The 14,933-nt window shown below is 47.8% G+C and overlaps 1 protein-coding gene across 4 annotated transcripts in view; it reads right to left on the bottom strand.

Annotated features, from left to right (window-relative positions):
• LRP4 (LDL receptor related protein 4) overlaps window positions 1–13,488 on the bottom strand; it is a 48,899-nt gene extending 35,411 nt beyond the window's left edge. For 2 of the 4 annotated variants that reach the window (XM_079105675.1, XM_079105676.1), the window contains exon 1: window positions 13,235–13,486. In XM_079105675.1, coding sequence (XP_078961801.1) covers window positions 13,235–13,286 — 52 coding nt within the window. In that variant the 5' untranslated portion in view covers window positions 13,287–13,486. Of the gene's footprint in view, window positions 1–13,234 lie in introns of all 4 variants that reach the window. The other 2 variants (XR_013757969.1, XM_079105677.1) reach the window with 2 other exon arrangements.
• Between the last annotated feature and the right edge of the window lie 1,445 nt (window positions 13,489–14,933).

Here is a 14,933-nt window from a genome sequence, read left to right as displayed (position 1 = left end):
TATAAATAAATAGATGTCCACTGACAACTAAAAAATATTTAAAAAATAAAAATAAAAAGTAAGCCAAGGCTGGGGAGATAGCTCAGTCGGTAGAGTGCTTGCCTTGCAAGCACAAGTCCCTGGGTTCGAACCCCAGCACCACAAAAAAATAAAAAATAAAAATAAGCCAAGGCCTAGGGGTGTAGCTCAGTGTCAGAGCGCTTGCCTAGCAAGCACATGGAAGCACTGGATTCCATCCTCAACACCACATTAAAAAATAATAATAAAAAATTAATTAATTAAAGGTATTGCATCCATCTACAACTAAATATTTTTTAATTTTAAAAAAATTAGGCACAACCTAGTGAAGGATATGTGTGAAATGATTATAACCTTGACTTCCCAGTGGGTATAATTTTAAAACTCAAGACTTTAAGAGCATTCCAAAATTATGGTACAGAAAAGCAATCCTAAAACAACTTGGCCTAAATGAGAATTCCAATGGCTTGCACTGAGAACCTGCTGAGGCCTGGAGCAGGCCTGTAATGGATGGGGCTCATGGACTGAAGACCCCTACTGCCCTTTCACGCCAGGATCCAATGTTTCTAGAACACTTCCAGTAGGAAAAGCAAATGGAGGGTTTTTAACAAGACAAAGCGAAGATGAGGGCTATACTTTCATTATCTTCAAAGTATTCAAGGTCCTTCTGTTAGACGGTCATACTTGAGTTGTTTAAACTGACAAAGTTTACCAAATCAATACCTCTGAAAGAAACAGATCCCCATAAGGTCAAAAGATGTGCCCTCCCAGGATCATCCAAGGAAAAGTGATTTGGAAAGCACTCTGTCAATTACGACTGGGACCCACATTATCAAGGTATGCAGCACTTCGGGGAATTCTTTTGCTCACATTAATAGGCAACTGTAACACTGATCCTCAGAAAGTATTTATGGAAATACATAGTCCCTTTAGCAAAAGAAAAACTTCATGCCTGGCAGATTGTAATGGTTCCTCCAGGCAGCAGAGAAATCCCCATACCAGTAACACTAACTAAGGAGTCCTGCAGGTACCAGGCGCAGGTGGTCAGACCTTAGTTTTGAGGAGGGTGACCAAGAGGAGTGGGGATGGAGGCAGAGAAGACCTGGCCACCTCAGGACAGAGGAACTCAGTCCAATCAGGGCTGCAGCCTAGAGGAAGAGGAAGGCCAGCAGACACAGCCCCTCCCCCAGCACATAGCACGCAGCTGGGCTTCCCTATTGAGCATCAAGCTATCTGCCTGGCCAAGTCCCATGACCGGCTGCTGTGCCCCCTCCCCAGCATGCCCAGCAGGATGCCCTGGGATGGCGTGTGAATGGCTCAGTGCCCCTGCTCCAGCCTCAGCTGGAACAAAGGGTTCTGCCAGGGTCACTCCCCCCACCTCCCAGCATTCATCTAGCCCGCTGGGCTGCTTGCAGCTGGGGAAGGAGGGGGCCAGGCTCCTTGCTCATCTCTCCCCTTTGCTTTCTTCTCCTCTTCCTTCCCTGGACTGGGCCCTGCCCTCAGGCTGGGGTGGAACAGGGAGGGAGTCAGTCCCCAATCGCCACCCCTCTTCCTTCACTATTCGCCTGACCCAGCTTCTCTTTCTTGATGCACATCCTCATCCCCCATAACAATGACTTGGCCTGGCCTAGGGATCAGGGCCCAGAATGAAAGGGTAAGCTACCAAGCCCTCCAAAAGTCAGGAGAGCCCTGGACCCATCTCTCTCCACTTCAACCCCAAGGGTAAGTATGAGCATAAGGTGGAGTTCGTAGTCTGAGATGGATAGATGGACAAATGGATGAACGGAGGGACAACCTTTGTGATCTATGAACTCCTATAGCTATGGGCAAAATGTATAGTTCTGGGGTAAGGGACCACAGATTTCCACTAGATTCTCAACTGAGGTCTGACCCTCCCCTACCATACACTAAAGGAACTAGCTGTCCTAGAAAAGATGCAAGATTTCCTGCAAGAGGCAAGGGGAGCCCATTTGGGAGATGCACCATCTCCGCACACCTCACAGGAAGGTCTCACTGCAAGCTCGGAGCTCCTGTCTCTCTGGTTCTCTCTGCAAGTGCAGACCAGATCCTTCCCCAGGGAAGCATCAGAGATTCAGTCATCCCAGTCCCATGCTTTCAGGACTACTCTGAGAGCATTGAGAAGAGATGAAGCCTTCTCTCATTCAGAGCCTGAGGAACACTGGCTCATTGCAGTACAGGTCCCCTTTAAGGATCCGTGTCTGGATTAAACAGCAAAGAATACTTCATGCAATGAGGCTCCCACACAGAGATCCCCTTGATAGGGAGGCCTGGTGAAGAGGTTTAAACCTTAATCAGTGGGTCTTGCCTGGGGATGATTCTGTCCCTCAGGGGATATTGGGCAATGTGTGGAGACATTTTGGTTGTCATGACTGGTGATGCTATTGGCATTTAGTAGGTAGAAGTCAGGGATGCAGCCAAACGTTCTCCAGTGCACAGGATAACCCCTGCCCCCATCTGGCCCCAAATGTCAACAGACGTTAAGAAACACTGCTGCTAGATAACACAGCAGGGAGCGAGGACACACCAGAGGGAATTCAGGATAAAAGGGGTAACAAACAGAAAGGAAGGGAGACAGAGGAAAAAACGTTGGATCAGGAGCAGACAGACCTGGGTTCCACTGATTAGTTGCATGACTTTGTGCAAGTCACTTAGATCCCTAAGCCTCAGGTTCCTTATTTGTGCAAAAATAAAACACAATGCCACCAGGACTGGACAAGAAAATGAAGGTGGAAAAACACCAAAGAGACTGAGTGTGTGGGGATACGAGGCCCACATTTTCTCAAAGAATCCAAGTCCCAGGATGCGGACTGCAGGATCAGCAGCATCCTGGTCTGCACGCAAGGGAGGAGTGCAAGAGGTAGAGGAGCCTCAGCTCCTGATCCTGAGGGCCCCACCCCCGCCTCTGGCTGAGTGATAACAGAAGTCCTGACTTCCCAGCAGATTTCAAGAACAAAGCATTCCATCGGGTGGGCATCGAGTTAGTTGCAGGTGGCTGAGAGTCATGACTTCCTGCTTGTCAGAGCAACATCTGAAGTCTGCGCTGTGGTGAAGGTCAGGCAGCAGGCAGTCAGGGATCCCCTGACTTGGGCATTCATACAGGAAGCAGACACATCAGACACCAAAGGCCAGCTTTTCAGGGCAACCGCTGCCCTTCTCAGATGCCCAGAGGTGGAATTCTGCCTTTTCAGCCAAGTCCTGGCGGTGATCCTAAAGGCCAGCTTTTAACCCTTTTTAGGTAAAAGAATGGAAAGTGAAGAAAGGAAACAAATGGCTGTGGATGGCAAAAGGCAGCCTTCATTTTAAGAACTGTTGAACTAGAATAGTCAGCTCTGCTTCTGCCCTTGAAAGCTGTTTGCCAGACACACCACAAGCTCCCTGGACCCCCAGGGGCTTGGGCATTAGCCCTTCTCTGAATGCAAACCAACAAGAAAAAGTGTTCACGATTTCTGATCAAGTCATCAATGTTTGGGACATATGTGAACTGTTCATTGAACCTTAAGAGGTTAACCAAAACCTCACTATTTACATCTCATCTTCCTCACCCCAGTCACCTTAGCAATTTCTCACTGTTTTCTTTTGAATAAGAGAAGGGAAATATCCATCTGGTATACCAGACACACTGTAACATGATAGCACCACTAATTCTACAACTTTAAACAAATTAGTTAATATCTCTGAGCCTCAGTTTTGCTCATCCATAAAATGGATATAAGAACAGTTCTATTTTTCTATTTCAAAGGTTTTGGGGAAGCTCAAGTTAAATAATTCCACATAAACTGCTTAGACTGACACACAGAAAAAGCTTCATAATAAAACCACTGTTTAGGGCTGGGGATATAGCTCAGTTGATTGAGTGCTTGCCTCACAAGCACAAAGCCCTGGGGTCAATCTCTAGCACTGCAAAAAAAAAAAAAACCTGTTTACTGAATACTTCATAGGTGCTGCCCAAGAACATCTCTAAGTGCTTTTCATCTGCTACATCAGTGAATGGTCTCCACAACCCCTGGAGGTGGTACTCTTATTATTATCACCACTTTACAAAAGAGGATGAGAAGCAGAAAGGTTAAGTCAGTAGATATGTCACAGGGATACTAAGGGATAGGACCAGCACTTACCCCCAGGAAGGTGATCATACTGCCTCCCAATAAATGATATTGCTATTGTGAGAATCTTCAAGGTCAAAAGGGCAAAGTACAACTTCTGGATTCCTCTCCTTTATGCATTCTCTATTAGCAAATCTGCAGTGAATTAATGGGTCTCAAACAGTGACCTCTCCTTCTGGTTACTGCTAAGGTAAATACCAATTTCCTTTGCCCTGAGGTAAAGTAGAAAGCTGAGAAAAGTCTGGAGCCCCATCCCTTTTGAACCAGTACCTCAGTGTTATGTTGGTCCAGGAAGGACTTCTGACAACAAATAGTCACACCTTGCATTTTCTCTTCATAATTGGCGAACTACTTTTGTGTAAACACTTGCATTCTCTTTTAACCATCTTTGAGTAGAACTACAGTGTTCATTTAATAGGTAAGGTGGGGCTAGGGGTGTAGCTCTGAGGTAGAGAGCTTATAATGACATGTGCAAGGCCCTGGATTTGGTCTCCAGCACAAACCAGAAAAAGTCACTTGCTTTGGCCAAGGTTGTTAATGAGATAAGTTGAACTAGGACAACAGTTCCATTCTGACTCCTAAACCAGTATTCCAGTATTCTTTCCATGTGACCTCAGAATGCAGACTTGTAATAAGCTTTGCAGGAGACATTCATGCACACTCAAGGGTCTAGAGGCACGGTGCTCGATCATGCCATGGAACCCACAGCTAAAGGTGGGCCACACCTGTCACATGGAGCCACACTGAAGACAGTAACTAGACACAGCTGCAAAGCAGCTTTTTCAAGTTGAACCAGAGACAGGAAGGCTTAAGGAGTGCCCCGTGAGTGTGGAGGAGCATTCTGGCTACCGGTATAGAGGGCCTAGGATTATAATGACAAGGGCAGGAAGCAACAGTCCTAAGAGATGCTTCTTCCACCCCGCTAAAGCCCCTCTCTCCTCCTGTCCACTGGCAGTCACAGGGAAGCTATCAACCTTATATAACAAGGACAAGTTATTTGAAATTTCTCCAAATGACATCCAGGTCAACAATTTCAGCTCCTTGGGCAGCCTACTCAGTGACATCTTTCATGGAAGGGGACACCATGTAGCAAGACAAAACTGATAAAACTACGAGGAGTGACAGCAAGCAGTCACATGGAATGGACTTTCTTTCATCTAAAAGGTCTAAAAGATACTGGGTGTCTGTAGAGACCTGAACAGAGCCACTGTTTGAGGGCAGAGTTCGCCCAGTGAACATTAGCACCAATACCAACACCCCCCCCCCCAAAAAAAAAGGTAAGCATTTGGCAGCAGCAGGAGACTAGAAAGTGAACCCTTCCCTGACACTCCCCACCTGGACCCACTTGGCCCAGGCTGAAGCCCCTCCTCGGAGCCCCTGCAGCCCTGTTGTTCACTTGTACACTCGGCTTCTTGGCAGCTGGAATTGTGTGACAGCCTAATGTTTGTATTCCCAGTGCATAAGTCAATGCTTGGTATGTATAAGATGACCCATAAAATTTTATTAAATGAATGAATGAATGAATGATACTTTCCTCTAGAGTCTTGTGAGAGATGGTGTCAAAGGAAGAAAGAGGCCCAGAATAAGAAATAAAAGTAGTCATTTCCTACCTAACCAGGACTCAGAACTAGAATCTTCTCCTTTCCCAAATAGCTTCCCAGTCCTATTCTGTGACGTTTATACCCTCTTCCTACAAGAGTTCATTTACTCGGTGCATTATTTGCCTGTGAAACTGACATGCCATGGCTCTTCTTATTTTTGTCCTACGATCCCTTTTATTCCTCTGATCCCTAGAGGCTAGCCTTACTTGGTTCTTCAGTGGGCCCCCTCAAAAGGGATGCATCAGACACATGATAACTGGTCCCAGAAAACTCAGCCCTCTCTTAAACATAGAAAAGCAGCTCTTAATGGTCAGCCTGCAAAGTTATAAGGCAGAAGTTAATAATGTTTTTAAAACCACAGGAAGCAAACTTCTCAAAGTGCAAATCCTGGCTCTGCTAGTTCCTACCTATCTGACCCTGAGCAGTTATTTCATATCTTAGATTTTCAGCAGGAAAATTGGAAAAATAAGAGCCCCTACCTCACATGGATGCTGTGAGAATTAAATTACTTGATAAGCAGCACTTGGCATCATGCTCGGCATATACTAGGTGTCAATAAATGATAACTCTGGGGCTGGGGGTTGGAGCTCAATGGTAGATTGCATGCTTAGCATGCTTGAGGACCTGGGTTGGATCCCCAGCACCAAAATAAAGAAAGAATTAAAAAAAAAAAAAAAAAAAAGATGGGCATAGTGGTAGGTGCCTGTAGTCCTAGCTACTCAGGAGATTGAGGTAGGAGGATCCATTGAATCCAGGGGTTTAGGGCCACTGTGGGCAACACCGTGAGACTCTGTCTCTTAAAAAAAAATTAAAATAGGGTTGGGGGAGGGTGTAGCTCAGTGGTAAAGCACTTGCTTAACAGCTGAGAGAACCTGGGTCTGATCCCCAGTACTACAAGTAATACTAAGAAGTTAATTAGTTAAGATACAATTAAAAAGGAATGATAGCTCTTACTATTTCTATCACAGATTTGACTAACCCCAGAATGGTCTTACGGAGTCAATGCATTACTAAGACCTACTCTTCTGAGCTTGAGATAGCTAAAAAACTTGCTGTGGAATTTACTGTGTATCAAGCAGTGGTTGAGTTGGTGGCAAGAATAACCAGAGGAAGAGGCAAGACTCCTGCTTTACTGTCTGTCTGAAGGAGCTTGAGGCACAGGGTATCCTTTATCCTGGCCTAATTTATTATCAACTGATTCCTAGGGGGCAAGTAAGAAAGACAGAATTCAGAAACTAAAGTGTAAAGAAATTCAGAATGGATTTGTTTCCTCTTTTGTAAAACAGGAGTTGTAATGCTATTTATTTCATAAGATTGCTAGGAGGTTTAAATGAGATAATACATGAAGTTAATAATAAGCAGTTCTTATTGTTACTGTTATCGCTGACCCCACTGTCTTCATCTGGATGTGTGCTCTCTCTCCACCCAGTCATGTAGCTATAATCCTAGGCTGTCTCTCTACAGGTTCTCAAAATTCTACTTAGCCTCTCCAGAAGCTGTCAACAGATTTCACAAATCCAACATGATTTGAACATGGCTGTGCTCCGTGAAGTCTGCTCAAAATAGTGCTTTCCTTTCTCCTACATGTCAAAACGAGGTCCATCCAGTAACAAAGGGCTTCGGGGAGCAACAGACCACATTTTCTAGGAGACTTTTAAAGCCTAAGGAATTCTGCATTGGGATTCCCTAAGAAAGTGACTGAAAACACAAGAGAGGTCAATCCAAGGGGTAGATCTTTCCAACCTAGATCTTCTGGGCCAGGCTGGGTATCAAATATTTTAAGAAGAGGCATTATGGGTTGGGGGAGTTCCTAGCTTAGACCCTGGGCTCAAATCCGGATGTAGTTACTCAGTGGCTGTGTGACATCAAACTGCTCTGAGCCTCAGTCTTCCATCTCTAAGCCAGGAATCTCACAGTGCCTTATAAGTGAGGAGTAAATGTGACAATACACACTAGATGCTCATCACAGTGTCAGGGACACTGCAAAACTCTCAAAAATGTTAACTGCCCCGAAGAACATTTGCATGTGTTTAGACTACAAGTCCCAGTCTGTGGTACAAAAATGGTCACCAGAGATCATTCCTGTAAGAGCAGAAAATTTTCATTGGGCGGACATACCTTCTAGAGCCATTCGTTTTTCTACTTCTCTGAGTCTATACAATTAAAACTTCTTGCTCAAACTGCTTGGGGAGCAGAGGGTGGAAAGAGGAGGAGAGAGCTCCCCTTTCTTATTTGCCAGGCTCATGGGTATTACAACCTGACACTTCCATTTGGTTTCCAGAAGGCTGTAGTCAACCCAACAGAGACACTGTCCCCTATTCTCATCCGTGCTCCCAAGGTGGTGGCCCGTGAGCCCCCCAGGCCTGGGCCATGGAAAGGGAACCTTTGCCACAATTCCACCTCTGTCCCACCCAGAGACTGACAGAAAGTGGAGCTATTGAGTGAGCATGGAAAGAGCACTAGAGACACCCACAAACTTGAAGCTTCTTCATTCCATGTGCTAATCAGGTGTCTCTTCCAATACCCTACTCTGTACCTGCCTGGCCCTATACCCAGATAAGGGGAGGGTCCCTCTCCCTCCAAAAGGCACTGTGAAGCCAGGAGCTTCCTGGCTGCACAAAACCTCCGGTGATAAATTATGCAGCAGCACCTTTGTGTCGCTGCCTCCCAGCCGGATGGGAGGTTTGCTCCCAATCTTTTGTTTCCGGCTTGGCTCGAAGCTCTGATCCTGGGCTCTGCACAGAGGTGAGGGAGAGCTCCTATAGGCCAAGTCGGGGCTTGCAGCAAGTCCCAGCCAGGCTTTCCCCAGCTGGGTCTCAGGCAGTGCTCCTCCCCTCCTCACTGTCACCTGAATAATGGGGAAGCAGAGCGTCTGGGAGCGCTCATCTGTGAGCGGGAACGGGAATGCCTGTGTGCACTGAAAGAATGAGGTCTGCTCGGATGGGCGCACGAGGTGCCCAAGGGCACCTAGGATGTTTGCTCGTGCTAAATTGAAAACGCAGAACGGAAAATACTCAAAGGACCGCCAGGAAGGTAGAGAACCCGTTCTTTTTAATGGCTGCTGTGGGTTACGGTCAACTTTCCACGGTTTCCAGAAACATCACATTACAGGCACCAACTTAAAAGGAAGAAACAGAGACAACGGGGGTCCAACTCTGGGGTGGAGGAGTCCAGGGCAGAAGACCTGTATCAATTATCCCTGCACAGTGACGTGGCTTCTGATTGAAGACAGTCGTCGTGAAGGAAGGAGGCTCCCAATAGCCCAGTCCCCAAATTGGGGCAATTACTACCTTATGAGCTCTGGGGCTTGACTCCCTCCCCAGACCAGTGGGAGGGAGAACTCGGAATCCTAAACTGTTCCAGCTATAAGAAACCTCACGTAGCACCTCTCCCCCTGGGTCACAGCAATCTTAGGGTAAGAAGTTGCTGGGCTGCATCGCTGACCACTCAACAGGGAAGTTCCATTGAAAAAAAGAAGTTCCATTGCCTGGACCTCTCTCGGGAGAACTAAGGCAGAGCAGGCTCCCCTAGACTCACATTATAGCTTAACAGACCTCTTTTCCGGAAGTGTGGACAGGCAGGAACTATGCTTAGGTTTCATTAGATTTTCAAGGGGGCGGAGCCAGGGGAGCAGGGGTAAGATTTTTCAAAGAGAAAAGCAGAGGAGAAAAAAAAAAAAAAAAGAAAGAAAGAAAGAAAAGAAGCTGAAATGAATGAGGGACCAAGCCTCCATTTTAGCACAACACTAGTGTAATTATTATAATTATTTATTTAGCAGGCTCCCATATTTCAAAGTCAAGAACCATCTGATTTACTATGCAACAAACAGTTGCTAACAAACAGTTGACATTTATCCAGGTCTATAGCAACACAGTAGTTGTCCTGAATTGTTTGAGTATACAATTATCTAATTTAATTTTTTTAAGCCTTCTTATGTGAAAATTGATGACTACTCCACTCTCCCCACTTCACCCTCATTTGCAGATAAGAATCTTGATGTTCAGGGAGACTCCGTGTTTTGCTCAGGGTCACTAAGAAGTACCAAAAGCCAAAATTCAAACCCAGGTCTGCCTGTGCTTCTTAATTACTAAGCTATGTACACATTAATTAGATTAGTGCTTGTGAATATGTTTGTTGAATGAATGAACAAATGAATGGGTGCAAGGCCCAAGTTTGCAGAATTCTCCAGCGTGTACTAGGGAGAAAGAGCCTGACCCTGCCAGCTCTAAGTTGGAGGGACAGCAACAAGCACAGGGCAAGTCATCAGAGCTATTTATAGGGCCAAACTCAGGCTCTGCCAGACAACCAGTTAGCACCTAGTCTCCCCTGGGATACTGACTCCCACCGAGCTGAAAAGAGAAAGGTTTTGGCTCCTCAAGATGAGATGGCAACTCAGACAAGGCCTGGGACCCAGATGCCCTGTGCCCAGGCAATGGGAACAAAATTGGTGGCTAAGCTGCGTCAAGGAATGTAGAGAGCCCATAGCTGACCAAGAGCCTGGGACAGTCCCATAATTATGAGATATACCAGTCACAAAAGAGACACAACTACTTCTTAAAGTAGTCCCTGAAATTATTCTGTTCCCATTCAAGAACCTCTCAGTATTGATTTTTTTTTCTTTAAAGGAGCAGCACCGTAAATAATCCTTCCCATTTTTCTTCTTCTCAGGGATCAAGACTAGCTGTTAATCAGTAGCAAGAGTGAGCAAAGAGCTATAAAATGCCCCGTCCTCTGTGACCTCCCATGTTCTGTGCTGGCCCAGAAGATGAACATGCCTGGTATACTCTGTGTCAAACACGGCCAGACTTGGTTCCCTTGCAGCTGTCATTCTTAATACCATGGGCCAGTCCCAAAGATGTTATCTGATATTCAACAGGGACAGAAGAGGAAATCCAAAATCAGTGACAAGCCAAGCATCTTTCACAAGTCCAAGAGAGCAGGGGACAAGGTCACTCAAGCACCATGACAACCATGACAATAGCCAGATGGAAAGGAGACCAGTTTCTGCTCAACTCTTACGCACTCATCCTCAGAAACAAACTTTTAGCCAAAAGCTCATGGGCAGAATTTTTAACTTTTAACTTACCTAGAAGAGACCGCCAGGACAAACAGTTTCCACTCTTCAAATAGTCATAACCCTCAGTATGAAAATAGCCATGGCTATTCCCAGCCATCAAATTTCCTTCCAAAATCTTTAAGGGTGGAGTGTTATGTAGTCTGAACCCAAACCTAGAGACTCTAGGAAAAACCCAAAGGACTAGCAGATTCCAAATAAGCACCTTAAACTTCAGTGTCCTGGGTTCACTCCTAGATGAGGTCAGGTTTGCCTAACTGATCCATTACTACATTTCCAGAACTACTGTGTCCCTGAGACCCTGGGATTTAGTGCCAGGGATCTTCATGGCTGTAGTTTTGATTATAGGCTGTGCAACTGCTTGGTCTCCCTGTGAATCTGGTCTCCTACAGGTCTCCAAGAATGGCTCAGCATCAGGCCCGACAAAAATGTAAATCTCTCTGCTTCGGCCTGCCCTATGTGTACAGAAAATCCCAGACTTAGAAATTTCTATTAAATCTTTTTTTTTCCCCTTAAAAAGGAACTCAAACCAGTCACTGGAAACCCTTTCACCCTTTTTCTATGAAGCATTAAATATACATTTTTCTCTACCCTCATCCTCTATTTGGATGTAATGTATGCAGTTTTGACAGCTCTGGAGCAGTAAAATTCTCTTGGCCAGTCTCAGCCGGGGAACCTTCCAGCTCCCCATTCCTTAGGGCAGAAGGCGACAATCTCCTCTCCGGCTTTGTTGGTATCCGTTTTAGCCTCCCCAACCTTTTTTTTTTTTTTTTTTTTTTTTATGTCCTAGTGCCTAACCATTTCCCTTGATCTTTTTCAAAACTTCCTCCAGGGGGCCGGGAGGAAAGTTCCATCCCCTTTCCTTGCGGCCCGAAGGGGGAAACCCCCCAAAAAGCATAGCTGTCCCTTTAAGGGGCCCATGCGATGGGAAGAACAGCTACATTCCTACCCCAGTAGGGCTGCTGTCCCGACACGCCGAAGAGGCTACAAATAACCTTCTAGGAGAGAGCCCGGGAGGGGGAGAGTGCAGAGCGAAGAGGAACGTGGGTCGGCCAGGCTACCACTTCTCAGAAAGAGCTCAATCGGCGCTAGAGAGGACTTGGAAAGAGCCACTGAAAACCCATTGGTAGTTTAAATAACAGACACGAAAACTCCGTTTTGAATTCCGGAGGTAAAACAATCTTTAAAACAAGTGCCCAGACACCTCCACGCCCTGCCAGGCAAGTTCCGAAATTTGCACAGTTTCCACCCGACCTCCTCTACGTTAAAGAAAGAAGCGATGCAAGGCCAGGGTCTGCAGACCCCTCAGTTCTGAACGCCACCCCCTCATCCGGGCAGCAAGGAAAACTAGAAGATTCGGATCTCCCCCGCATTGAAGAGCGGTGGGTGAAATGAGCCGGGGCTCAGAGATCAAAGTTCTTTGATCTTGGGGCAAATATTTAGAGGCAGCTGCAATATCACGGGGTGCACCCACGGTCGTAAGCGGCTGCGGAGGGGCAGATTCCACAGAAACCCTAACCACACTCCAACAGTTTCGTACGGGCACCGAACACGTTATTAATAAGGAGCAGATGAAGCAGCAGTCCTGCTGCCATCCGCCCAGCTCCCCCGAGACCAAGGCCCCACCGCGCGGGCCGAGAGGCTGCCTTCGGAGGTTCAGCAACACTCGCCCCCTGCCCGCTCCCCGGGCAGGACGGATCTACGGGAGTCTCCCAGCAATTTCTTCCCAGTGTTCCTCCTCAGCCCCTTTTCCAAACCTCTCCCCCCACCCCTCCCCTGGGGAGGATCCGGGGCAGGAAGCTGATTGGCCGCAGCCAGGAGAGGGAACCCAAAACACCACTAAGGGGAGATGCTGCGAGCAAGCAGTGCCCAAAGACCCTCGGTGGGAGCCAGGTCTGGGGGAATCTTTCCCGAGTAGAGGAATTCCCGGTGCTCAGGTACTCCGATTCCACTGAGGCCTCTCTCCGCAACCCACCCGAGACCCCCAGCCCCTGGAAGGAGAGCTAGTTACAATTTATGGGTTTAGCGACCGTCCTCCCCTCCTCCCTTTCTTTGCACACATTCATTCGCACCAAGGACACAGAGACCCTGGCTTAACCTGAAAGGGAAGCAGCCCCCAGCTCTTTAAAGAGCAGCTAGGAAGACAAGCGAGCGCCTCCGATCTTACCCCACCCGGCCCAGACCAGAGCCCAAGGGAGCTCCGCCACCACTGTCCCCTCTAGCAATTGAGGAGCTGGGGGAGCTCTTGGTCCCATCCCTGGCATGCAATTTCAGGGCCACTGCTTGGAGTGAGCGCGAGGGGTCTCAGGCCCCAGCCTGCGCCCTTCGGCTCCCGGGAGGTGAGTCCTGCAGCTGCCGGACCCAGGGACAAACTTTCTCGGTGGGCCGGTCGGCGCGGGCGCGGCGACGCCGCTTACCGTGTGCACAGAGCAGAGCGCCAACCAGCAGCGCGCCCCACGGCCGCCTCATGGTGCCGCGGCCGCCGCCGGCGCTCCCTGCAGGCCGGGGGTCCCGCCGACTCCCGCGGGACGGCACGGCAGAGGGAGTCAGCGGAGGGTCCCGGAAAGGAAGCGTCCCGGGTCCAACGCGGCCCGCGCGCCCCGCAAGTAGTCCTCGGGTCGCTGCTGCCTCCAGTGCTGCTAGACCGAAGCCGCCCCGCCAGGGGACCGGGAGGGGGTGTCCGGGGCCCTGCCGCCCCGCCCCCCGCGCCGCAGCCCCCGCCACCGCCACCGCGCCTGGTCCCGCCTCCAACGCTGGCCCGGCCCCTTCCCGCCCTCGGCTCCCGCCCCCTGGTCTTCAGACCCCACCCGCGGGCACCTCTTGCAAGGGCCCCTCTCCTCCTCAAGCCACCCCCACATTCCTAGACGTCGAGAGAGTCTCTTTCTCTGTCCCCATTACTACTGCTCAGATGTCCCTAACTTAAAAAAAAGAAATTATCCTAGACACAACTCTCAGACTCCGTTCACCCTAGCTCCACGCCAGGGAGGAGCACCCGAGCTGACCCAAGTCTCCTGGACGTGACCCCAGCCCCCTACCCGCCCCAAGTCCATACTTCATTGATGTCCCAGAATACGCAAGGCTTGCCAATGCATAATCCTCTCGGTCTTTATTGACATCAAACAAGGGTCATCAGGGGGCCCGTCGGACTCTATTTTAACTAGCATTCTCACTGTCAAAATTCCTTTTCTGAGATTTTCTACTTACACCCCGCCCCTCCCCCAGTCTAGGCAGTTTTGTTCTAGGCCTAAATAATTCCGCGACCTCCCCTTTTCATTTACTCATTTCCTGAGGTGGTTGTCTGGGTCCTGTCGCCCCAGCTCAGACGTCCAGATTTGGCCCAGACATACTTAGTTCCTCCTCGCTGTCTTTGTAAATCAATGTTGTTAGCCTTTTCACCTTCTTTGACTTTCTGATCTTGGCAAGGAAGGGAGGGGGTAAGGAAATAAGTCCTTATTGAGAATTGCACTCCCCCAAGACCTCAGCCTTCTTCCAGCTTCTGTCTGCAGGACCTTCTAGCAATCTTTAACATTTGAGTTCTCACATAAATTGTAAACTCCTCTCAAGTCTTAGCTTTGCAACCCATCCCTCTCCCCAATGCATGTTAACAATATGGCTTAATTTTGCCACCTTCAATTTTTCTAGGTTGAATTTCGTTTTGTTATTTTTGCCTAAGTCCCCAACTTTCTTAAGGCCAGGGTATCACTTTTCCCTCCAAGTTGATATGCCAGTGTTTCCTGGCTTTGGATCATCTGTAGATTTAGTTAAATCGCTTTCCTATCACCATAAATAGTGCCAGAAAGGCCCAAATACCCCAAGTGAGCTGAAAGTCATTTGGTGTAGTGCAAAATGGATATTAGGATATTTCTCAAAATGGGTGGGTTGACATTTCATCCTTGCTTGTTTTCAAATTTTCAAGCATTTGCTCCAAATTACCATCTTTGACCAAAGTTAACATTAACCATACTTTGTGACAGTTACAACAACAAAAGTGATGTTAACTCTTTCTTAGCCGGTACCTTTCCATACTGTTGTGCCTAAAATTTTTATCCAGATGCAATGTGGTTGAACTAGCATCACCATGGTAACTAATACAGTGGGTTTTCTGGGTGTGTAGTT

Source organism: Sciurus vulgaris (genome assembly GCF_902686455.1).
Source record: "Sciurus vulgaris genome assembly, chromosome: 11".
In the NCBI taxonomy this organism is placed as follows: Eukaryota; Metazoa; Chordata; class Mammalia; order Rodentia; family Sciuridae; genus Sciurus; species Sciurus vulgaris.
The sequence above is the reverse complement of the archived record's forward strand: the minus strand, read 5'-3'. Positions and strand labels throughout refer to the sequence as shown.